This window comes from Lactuca serriola, chromosome 1 (assembly GCF_051521515.1).
Source record: "Lactuca serriola cultivar US96UC23 chromosome 1, Lser_US96UC23_V15, whole genome shotgun sequence".
Taxonomy (NCBI): domain Eukaryota; kingdom Viridiplantae; phylum Streptophyta; class Magnoliopsida; order Asterales; family Asteraceae; genus Lactuca; species Lactuca serriola.
Window position 1 is genome coordinate 121,010,578 of NC_136408.1, and position 11,914 is coordinate 121,022,491.

At 36.1% G+C, this 11,914-nt stretch overlaps 1 protein-coding gene across 1 annotated transcript; it reads left to right on the forward strand.

Moving 5' to 3' along the window:
- Nucleotides 1–284: 284 nt before the first annotated feature.
- Nucleotides 285–4,705, forward strand: LOC145098055 (putative disease resistance RPP13-like protein 1). Its single transcript, XM_079035739.1, has 2 exons — nt 285–3,946; nt 4,351–4,705. Exon 1 carries the CDS (start codon nt 447–449, stop codon nt 3,939–3,941), a length of 3,495 nt encoding a protein of 1,164 aa, XP_078891865.1. The 5' UTR covers nt 285–446; the 3' UTR covers nt 3,942–3,946; nt 4,351–4,705.
- Nucleotides 4,706–11,914: the final 7,209 nt, after the last annotated feature.

Sequence of the window (11,914 nt, forward strand, 5' to 3'; positions counted from 1 at the left end):
TTAGAGCAAGGATCAACAGTAATGAGATTGAAATTTTACTTGGAAGTAATTAAACGCTGAAACAAACATCAAAACATAAATTCTGAAAATCGAATTTTGTAATCGAAACACATGTGTGCAAATGGAAATTATATATAAACATGCTCAATCGAGTAAACTTGAAACACAAAAACAACTTTTATATAAAATAATCTGAAATCTCATAGCATTAACCCATATACAACTTTCCTCAATAATATAAAATGGTTAATGGTTGGTGAGATGAGATTCCAATAATATAAAATGGTTAATGGTTGGTGAGAAAAGTTGTACAAGGGTCAATGCTATGAGATTTCAGATTCACACTGCATTCAGTCTATCCGTTTTGCTCCTCCTTCTTCAAATTTCCATCCTTTCCTTCCTCTGAAATCTCTAAACAATTTGTCCTTTTCCATTTCGAGATCTAAATGGCTGAAATCGTTGTTAGTGCTGTCATCACAGTGCTGTGTGAGAAACTGCTCTCTGGTGACTTGATGAAACTGGCTCAATCTGAAGGAATCGATTCTAAGCTGAAGAAATGGAAGAAAACCCTACCCATAATCCAAGCTGTCCTTACTGATGCAGGCCATAAGCAGATAAAAGAGAGAGCTGTTCAATTGTGGCTGAATGATCTCCAAGATTTAGCCTATGACATAGACGATGTACTCGATGATTTGGCAACCGAAGTTGGCTTACGCAAGTTGAATCAAGAATTTCGTGAGAACACCAATACTAATAAGGTATTGAAGTTCTTTGCAAATTGTTATACTAATTTCGGTCCTCCCAAGATTATGTATGGTCGTGAGATGAGCTCTAAGCTGGATGAGATTACAACCAGATTACTTGATCTTGTCGATGTGAAAATCGGACTTGGTTTGAATGTGAATTCAAATCTTGAAAGGTTAAATGAAAAACGTTTGGAGCAAACTTCATTGGTTGATGAGTCCAAAATCATAGGTAGGGAAGGCGATAAAGAGGTATTGATGGGGAAGTTGTTGGAGGATAATGAAAATGTAAAGATAGTATCCATAGTTGGTATGGGTGGGATCGGGAAAACAACACTTGCAAAAGTTTTATACAACGATGAGAAAGTGATAGAGCACTTTGAACTCATGGCATGGGTTTGTGTTTCAGAAGAATTCAATGTCTTTAATATCTGCAAGGCTATTTTTGATGGTGTAAGTGGAGAGAACAAAAGCTTTTCTACTCTTAATGACCTTCATGTCGCCCTCAAAAAAGAAATCAATAAGAAAAGGTTCCTTGTTGTTCTAGACGATGTTTGGAATGAAGACCATAGCAAGTGGGAGCTCCTCCAAATCCCTCTTCAAGGGGGACATGGGAGTAAAATTATGGTCACAGCAAGGAATACCGGGGTTGCAATGGTGATGGATTCTGATGAAAGTTACGATCTTGGGCTTTTGTCAAATGATGATGCTCTATCTTTACTTGCCCAACATGCACTTGGTGAGAAAAACTTTGAGAAACATACAAGCCTTAGATTACATGGTGAGGGTATTGTGAGAAAATGTGGTAGATTGCCTTTGGCTTTGAAATCACTTGGGAGAGTCTTGAAGACAAGTAGAAATGGTGATGAATGGGGAAAGTTGTTGAATAGTGAGATATGGGATATACAAGATGGAAGTGAGATTCTTCCAGCTCTAAGACTAAGCTACTATCATCTCCCTTCGCATTTAAAGCTATTGTTTGCATACTGCTCATTATTTCCCAAAGACTATGTTTTTAGAAAGAATGAGTTAGTCCTGCTATGGATGGGAGAAGGATTTTTGTCGGGATCAAAAGGGAACATGTCAAAGGAAAGTTTAGGTCATCAGTATTTTGAAGAACTAAAGTCAAGGTCGTTTTTTCAACATTCAACAAATGACAAATTAGGTTATGCGATGCATGATCTTGTAAATGACTTGGCCACAAGCGTCGCAGGAGAATTTTTCTTTAGGCTAGATGATAACATGGATGTATCAGAGATGAATGAAACTTTTGAGAAGTTTCGACACTTTTCACTTATAGGTTCTGGAGGGAGATCATATAGAAAGCTTAACGAATTACAAAGAGCCAGATGCTTGCGGACATTCTTATTGTTGTCATTTGGAGAGCAAAGTTACCCATCAGACAATGTAATCGATAAATTACTTTCTGAACTATCATTCCTAAGAGTGTTAAGCTTATCTAAATATGTAATCACAAAGATACCACAATCCATTGGTAGTCTTAAGCATCTGCGATACCTTAATTTTTCTCATACTCCAATCACATGTTTGCCGGAAGAAGTGGGTGACCTTTATAACCTACAGAGCTTAATACTTCATGGGTGTCATCACTTATCTGACTTGAAAAAAAGTTTTGTAAAGTTAATAAACTTGCGACATCTAGACATTATTGATACCCCAAAGTTGAAGAATATGCCCTTAGGGATTGGTGGATTGACGAGTTTGCAAACTCTAACCAAAGTCATTATTGAAGGAGACAAAAACGGGTTCAAAATATCCGAGCTTAAGGACTTATCGGACCTTGAAGGCGAAATTTCCTTGACTAGTCTTGAAAAAGTGATTAATCCAGTGGAAGCAAAGGATGCCAACTTACATCAAAAGAATGGTCTTGATGATTTGCGTATGGAGTGGAGTGATGTATTTGATGATTCTCGGAATGAGATGATTGAATATCAAGTACTTGAAGGGTTGAGGCCTCATTATAAGTTGAGAGAACTTGGGATTGTCTTCTACATGGGATCGATGTTCCCTAGTTGGATCACTGATCCCACATTTGATGGGTTAACAGAGCTTACATTACATGGTTGCAGAAGTAACCATTTACCAACACTTGGACAACTACCATCACTTGAAAAGTTGTTTGTTAAAGGGATGAATGAGGTGAAGAATGTGGGTTTTGAGTTACTTGCACCTGATGATTCTTTCCTTGGCATTGCATTTCCATCGCTTGAAGTTTTGGAATTTGAAGATATGAAAGGTTGGGAGAGATGGACAAGTAGTCGTCATGATGATGATGAAACAGCTGCTAGATCGTTTCCTTGTCTTCGTGAGATTTCTATAAAAGATTGCTTAAAACTAGCTGAAGTGTCGATTGGCTTGATACCATCACTTCAGGTTTTACACATGAAAGAAGGATCAAAAACAGTGTTGAAACTCGTAGTTGGGAGTTCCCCGAAGTTGGAGGTACGTAAATGTAAAAACTTGGTATCATTATTAGGAGACAAAGAGGTTAACTTGGGGATTAGCATGGAATGTCTTAAAGAAGTGAAATTTGATAGCTCTAATACACCGGAGAGTTTTAATTGTCCAAATAGTGTTGAAAGTTTGGAAATCCGTGATTGTGATTCGTTGACTTCCTTGACATTCTCAATGGGGCACTCCGACAAAGGTTTTGGTTTTGATCCCTTGTGTTGCCTAACATCTCTAACGTTCATTAGATGCAAGAATCTTAAGTCATTTTGTCATGAGCATTTGCAAGGTCTCCCATCTTTGACGAATTTGCATGTATTTGATTGTCCAAGTATGGATTACTCGTTTCCTTGTGGGTTGTGGCCTCCTAATTTAAGAAAACTGATGATAGGAGGGTTGAAAAAGCCTATGTCGGAGTGGGGACAACAGAATTTTCCATCGTCGCTTGTTGATCTTGGCATAAGTGGCATAAATAATCGAGGAGAAGTTTCATTCGCAGTGGAAGAAAATGTGATGAATACTACTACTACTTCATTACCTTTTATACTTCCTCAGTCCCTAGTTTCGTTATCATGCTTTGGATTTTATACTCCTGACTCATTCTCGGATGCTGTAGAGCAACTCCCATGCCTTGAAAATCTTAATGTTTGGGATTTCCCATATTTCGACTATGGGGGTCACTTGGCTTCCCGCAAACCACGTTTGAAAATAAGGGTGTTGGGGTATTAATAAAGGTATGTTGTGATGTTGTCTCATTGCCAATCATCCATGTCTCTTACATAGTTATTGCTATTAATTTTAATAATAATCTTATAATTAACGTTTTTTAACAAATGTGCAAGCGGGTTTTTGGATTTATAGGTATTACGTTCCTCCTAGAAAAAACATCATAAATTAATTTAGTTTTTCAATGAAGGCAATATTCTGAGTACGGTATAATTTTTGTATATTTACTACTCAATAATTATCCCAAAGTATTTGTAACATTAATTGTGAGACCTTTTGCTTTTTGGTAAACATCACAAGTGTATGAAACAAAAAGACGATTTAGTTTTGCTCATTAGATAAAGTATTTAAGCTGTATTGACATATTCTATAATGCTTCATTAAAAGGGAACTGTGTTGTTTCGTATTGTAGGGAATGAAGTTTTACAAAGTAGGAATTGATTAGAAAGTCTGGTTTAAAGGAAGTTGTGGATTCTGTGGCAAAAGTGGAAAATAGTGGAAACTAAGGACATAAAGTTAGGGCTGGTTTTATATTTCGAAGGTTACCAGAGCACTTACAAGAAAGCTGAGTGACAAAAGTGACTTTTTCATGAAGAAAATATATAATCTCTATTATCTCTTTCATTCGAGAATATTTGAGAGATAAAAGATTGAAATTACAGAGAGAAACAAAGAGTGTGATTACGTTTTTATCAGCTTCATGGTCGATCTGATTCGCTTTATACTTGATACACTAATATGTTTCATGTAGTTGTTGATCTTCTTCATTGTTGATCTGATTCTTTTTATAGTTGATACACTAATATATATTCCGAGTAGATCTTAATCTTCAATGTTTGTTTGTTTGCCCATAATTAATACCTTTGTTTTACAGAATTTTTACCCCTTAAACTTCTATGTTTCTACATGAGGATGGCATCAATATCTTTCATGTTTTGTTGTAAATGATTGAGATTCCAATCCCTAATTCATTGATACTTGTCTGAATAAATACAAGAGGTAATCATACAGGAAAGTCTAACTAACAAAACAGCTAAATAAGGAATAGATACTACACAATAAATATACAGATACAATATAAATCCTGAAAGTTAGGTACTGTAGAGCACCAGCGAGGCTGCGGTATAAAGCGGTATCTTGCATAGGGTCACCGGCGGTTGCACTGAGTTTAGAGCTGATGTCGACAGGGGTGGTGCATGGTTTGCAATGTTGCATGTTTGCCCGAAAAAGAATGTCATTCACATACTGTTCTTGGGTAAGGAATAAACCTCCATGTTGGTGTGTAACTTGAATTCCTAGGAAGTGATGAAGAGGCCCAAGATCAGACATTGCAAACTCTTGTGATAATAAGTCGATGAAGTATCGAAGAGTAGCGTTGTCAGATGCGGTCAAGATTATATCATCCACATAAAGAAGAAGATACGCCATTTTAGTGCCTTTTTGGAAGACGAAAAGAGAAGTGTCACTTTTGGTACTCTTGAAACCGCAATTGTGAATGTAAGTTGCAAAGCGATGATACCATGCCCGCGGGGCTTGTTTTAGCCCATAGAGAGATTTGCGCAAACGACAAATGTGTGTAGGATTTTGTGGGTCCACGAATCCCGGGGGTTGGTACATATAAACTGTTTCTTTGAGATCCCCATGTAAGAACGCGTTCTTGACGTCTAGTTGATGTATTGGCCATGATCGTGAAACTGCAAGACTAATAATCGTTCGGATTGTTGTTGGTTTCACGACGGGACTGAAAGTTTCATCATAATCTACTCCAACTTGTTGACATTTACCATTAACCACTAGGCGTGCTTTATATCTTGCAAGAGTCCCGTTAGCATGAAATTTGTGCCGATAGATCCACATGCAACGTATAACATGAGCATCAGGTGGACGTGGCACGAGTTCCCATGTGTTGTTATCTATGAGAGCCATGTGTTCATCAGTCATGGCAGAGTGCCAGTTTGGATCAGACAAGGCGTGTTTGTGGGATTTGGGTAGAGGGGAAACGGTTGGATGTGTGTTGGTTGTATGGAGGTTGAAAGGCATTTTAGGTTTGGAAAACATGCACAACCAAAGATTCGTAAGTGATCATATGTAGGATGTTTGAGGTAGAGAGCGGAAGTGGGGGTACGGTTGTCAAGTAATTTAGTGGGATGTATATTGTGAAGGAATAGATACTACACAATAAATATACAGATACAATATAAATCCGAAATATAAAGCAAGTGTATATTTCGGATAATATTTGTTAGTAACATGTCAAACTTTAGATAGAATTACTAAGTGTCTTTTCTCCGTTTTCCTTTTTTTATTTACATATTTGTTCTTCATAAAATTAGTGTTAATGGGATTCATTAATCTCATTTCTCACGACAAAAGATACCAATAAGATAATAAGATAAGAATCATGTTCGAGCGGAAGAAAAAGATTTGAAACAAACTCTAAAGATGGTATCTTTAAGTATAGTTGGTGATCAGTATCATAACGACGATGTAAGTCTACTTTCTAAACTTCTGCAGACTTTTTTACGAATTTATGTACCATCTTTAATGAGTAATGGATCAGATTGTTTATATTTTCAGATGATTTTAGTTCACATGTCCAAGTGTGTAAGTGTGGACTTGGACCGAACCAAGTTGTGGTAATTACACTCACTCTATTGACCGTTAATGAGAAGTCAAATTATTAAGCTTCATATAAACTTCTCTGTAATAGTTGGTTTTGATACTATTCATTAACTTTCTTTCTCTTCGTTGTAGTGTTGTTGGATAATAAAAGTAATGGTATGATTGGTCACAAACCTTCTCCATATGTAAGGATGTCTTCAAATCTTCACCTTTTTTTCGTATAAACTTTCCTCTTGTTAAGTTCAGGAGAGGATTACTTCTAACGGGTGCCAATGGCATCCCACCTCGGAAATGATCAATGTGAAAAATATAAATACTAAAACAGGGGTGATACTAGTTAGTGACTCGCATTATCTAGACATAGTTTCTTTTGAATGTACCTAGCAATATATAACGAGACTAAATGTGTAAAGTCTAAATCCATCCTAAGCCAGGGGTGATACTATGTTGGTGACTCCTATTATGTAGACATAGTTTCTTGTGAACCATAACTTTTCTGCTGGAAATTAGTGTCCACAGTCACAATAATTGGTAATATAATTATTAATAACAAGGTCATTTTATTTTGGGTTACACCCAAGGGCAATTTAAGCAACAATTGAGAATAGAGAGTATTAGGGGATCTAGTTTATAATTTATTAGTGTGTAATAAAATAATAAAAACATAATTTAAAAAGTTTAAACTGTAAAGATTTGAAAGTCAAATGTTAAGGATAATTATTTAAAGACCAAGTCATTATCCAGTAAGGATTCTACATCCTCCCTTATATATAAAGACCATGTCATTATCCGGTAAGGATTCTAGACCCTCCCCTATATATACAGGTTTCCAAAACCGAATTTAAGACTTATCAATCAACCCTAAATTCGGCTTCCCTCCCCGTATTCTCTAAATCGTGATGTTCCTCTCATCACAACATGACCCTCTCAAGTTCACTGCATGTGTGACGATCAGAAGGGTACTTCGATCTGGATATTTGCATGTAAATGTGTTCATCAGCGAGGGATCTATTTAGTGATTGTTTTGCTGCTCTTTGGGCGCGACTACAAAAGTGGAATTATAGTTTGGATTCTATACATATGTTGTACTTGCTAGAACAAGGAAATCAAAGGTTGTAAAGGTGTGTGGTCTTTAACCCCTATCTGTTGTTTAGTTCCATTAGATATATTTGAACTTGTGATCTCTCACGAGTTATGGAAATTTTTTATTGCTTTCGTCAGTGGCGGAGACTCATGGAGGCCAGGAGGGTCCATGGCCCCTGCTTTTTTGGTTTCTAATACCTTTAAATATGTTTATTTATTAATTCTAATCAATTCAATGTCTAATTACCCTTCCCATTTTAAGTTTAGTAGCGTGGGTTGAAGATAAGAAATTACAACCAAAAGTCAAAAACTCACACACTGGATCAAAATTAACCTTCTTTCGTTAGGAAATTAAGTAATAAAACTATATAAAAAACAAATATCTAATCTCTTTTACCATTTTTTACATAATCTTAATAAATCAGTAAACCCTACAAACTTATTACTGTCGCCGGAAAAGAAATTATCAAACCTCACCAAAAGAGTAACACTGTCGCCGGACTAGCTCGTCTTCTCCGTGAACTCTTTGTCTCCCCTCCGCCGGTCGCCACAGTGATCTCCGTATACTCTCCCTCATCTCCGAGCGGTCGCCAGAGTACTCAACACTAAAACTTGTCGTGTGCTCCGCCTATTGTAGCTTTCTCTAGTGTCTCCTTCGCCTAACTAAGCTAAGCTGTATGTAGTATCGTCCCTCTCTTTTTCTCTTCCTTTCTCTCTATCACTATAAATAAAAAAATATTGTATATAGTCATCTAGTAAGTGATGTGAAAAAACTAACCTAATAGATGATGATATGAAAAAACTAAACTAAACTGTAAATCTGCAAGACATTAAGCAAAAGATAGATATTACCTTTTCTTTATTTTGAAAAGTTTGATAACAATAAAAAATATCACTTAAATGTATATTTATAATTTGAGAATGAGAGTGAAATAACTATTATGTATTTTACTTTATTAATACCAAATTCACAGGAAATTAATTATGCATTGATTGTAGATTGATATTTTTGATTTTAGATGAATTTAATATTGTTTTTAAAATAAAATTTTCTATGTTGGTTTTCATCCAGAGTATTCAGTTTTTTTTTGTTTGTTAAACTATATACGTTATTTGATATTTTATAAAATTTAAGTTAGTTGTTATCAAACTATACATGTTATTTGATATTTTATTTTGTTGTTTGTTAATTATTAGTTAACTTTGCAAGGAAGTATTATTCAGCAACATCAAAAAACAATTATTGTTATGGGTTTCTAGGAAGAAAACCTCAAAAACTACTCACAAATGTTTTGGTTGAAAATTTTACATTGCTCTTGAGAATCGATTTGAAAATATTCATCTTGAATTGTTGTAGTTTTAAATCAAATTAAATTTGTTTATGTAGTTATATTTTGAAGTGTTTGATTTCGGACCCCTATTTTTAATGTTCGTGTTCCGCCCCTGGCTTTTGTTGTGCCTATATGGCTTATTAGTATCCCCCAAAACCATCTTTAGTATCAAAGCTACTAATACAAGTTTTTGTTGTTTGATTTCCAATCCATTTTGTTTAATCATGTTTGCATGATGTGGATTGATTAGATCAAGTCACTGAATTTTAAAAAGTTTTAAATTAACGATTTTAATCACCGACAATCGAATTAGGGTTGAGAAGCAGAAATAATTTCTTCCTTAGGATCGTAACGCGTTGCCTCTATGCTTAGTATGTGTCGACGGGAAAACCTGATAACCCTAATTCTTGGTCACAACATGAAGCATAATGGTTCGTGATGCGTCTTGCATTGTTCATAGAATCCGAAACTTTTTTTCATTACTGAGTGTGTTGATCACTAAATGCTTTGACTCTGAAAAATTAATCATGCAAATATGAAAGCTTATAAATATTATTTATCCTGTTCATTGTTAATTTTAGATTGTCTAAATCTAATTGTTACAATAAATATAAGAAATAGTTTTTAGATGATCTTTTGCATGTGAAATCATAGAAACATTTGTATGTGAAGTTGTTTTCAACTTTATAGCTACTAATTTAATCTGAAAGTTGTAATTCAAGTTCAAAATAATTGTTAATTATAAATTGTATCGATCTGATACTCTAAGCTTTAACATGACATATTTGTTGATTGTATGTATTAGTTTGGTTTAAGTGTGATGTTGTTTTCTATTATGTAATATGTAAGTTTTGAATTTAAATTGTAATAGTTAGTTAATAAAATTGTATTAGAATAGAATAAATGAAATATACTGAAGACCAGAGAGGATCTAGGAGTTTCGAGTCTCATGGAGTTCAAGCAAGCATCAAGAGTTGGTGGATGGATGAGTAGGAGCTTTGAAGTGTCCTTTATATCCTTAGTATGACAATGTCTTCCATTTGATGACTTACAAGGAGACAGATAGGATCAAAGTTGATGGTATCGTTATTTGTTTGTTTTTCGTGAATATTTATTTTATTACTGATTTAAAATGTGAAACATGTTATTGCTAAAAGTTAACAAGAAAATTAAGCTTTCATAAAAGTAATAAAATTGGCGTAAAGTTGAATAATTTCAAAAGATTGTTATAGAGTTTTAACTAAATAAGAACACAAAAACCCATTTTATAAAAATGCAAATCACATGTTACGCATGAAAAACACACACTTCTATATAATTTGTTGGCATGAGGAAGTGCTTGTAGCCAATTGGTGAATCTGGTTCCCAATTAATGTGTAACATCCCCAAATTTTGAGGCCAAATATTTCATTTTTAATTAAGAGATTCATAACATAGTTTACCAAAATGTCATAAAAATTTATAAAAAAAACATAACGTGTCTGAAAACCATATCATCAAAAGTAATGAAAATCAGAGTACAATCCCAGAAAACTCCATGCGGAAACCATATGTGTGTGTGTGTGATGCGCTGCTACACCACTGACTCTTTCCCTTTAGACGAAGATGTATCTGAAACCAAAAATGAAACTGTAAGCACAAAGCTTAGTGAGTTCCCCCATCATACCATATTCCATACAATCACACAGCATGCATACTGTCGGGCAATTTTGGGGTGCCCGACTTACCCATGTCAAGCCATTATGGGGTGCTGACCTACCCATGTCGGGCCGTTCTGGGGTGCCGACTACCCTCCGGTCTATCTCAACCGGCAAAGGGGACTATCTCACCCCTACCTCTATCATACAAAAACAAATATAATCATACGATCATGCATATCCGGGGTACCGACCTATCCTTCGGTCCTAACGACCGAGTTAGAGAAAAACTACTCCCTGGTACTACCACTAACTCATATAGCACATCACATAAGCATGTCTCATAAGCATATCACATAAGCATATCTCATAAGCATATCACATAAGCATACCAAGATAACTATCACAAAGACAATTATCTATCAATTACTCTTGTTGGTAGGCCGACATTGTGGCCTTAGATCCACCCCTACTGGAAGGTAACTCACCTCGATGTCGTGTAGTGTTTGTATTGTCCTTGGTGTGAAAGGCGGCTCTCCTCGACTCCTCAATCCCTACACGACAACCCCGCTAAGTTATCAATTTGTACTCACAACCCCTACAAGGGTCAACTTGAATCCAAGTCAAAGTCAAAGTCAAAGCATGGTCAAGTCAATTCTTTGGTTGACCAGACTCATCGAGTTGGTCCGCCAACTCGCCGAGTCCCTTCATCCACATAATACTACAAACCCGTCCCCACTCATCAAGTCTAGCAAGAGCTCGATGAGTTCACCTTCAACAACACTTCAGCCAATCTTCAACCGACTCGGCGAGTTCTTCATTGAACTCGTCGAGTTCATCTTCAGCATACGAATGCGTCCAGTCTATGACTCGTCGAGTTGTATGAACAACTCGTCGATTTGATCTTTAAAGATTGGGAGATTGTCTTGGACTCGTCGAGTTTGCTCGAACACTCGTCGAGTCCCATGATTCCCAAGTCCCTTATGAGCCTAAACAAATGAGGAACCCTCCACACTATCATCTGGTCCATCGACAGAAAGGATTTGGTGGTCATTACACCCCGACTCGCTGAGTCCCAAGAACAAATCGCTGAGTCCATCCTTGATCATTACCATACAGTCGATTTAAATGGGTCTTAACACATCAAAACCATAAATCTGGCCTCCTAATGTCCATTTTACACGTAGAGTTCCAAGCTTGGTGCACATGCAAGGGGTCTTTGGCTCAAAAAGCCATAAAAGATGTTCTACAAAGTGCATGGGGCTCTCATGGCCATAGAGTTGGCACCTTTATGCCATGAGAC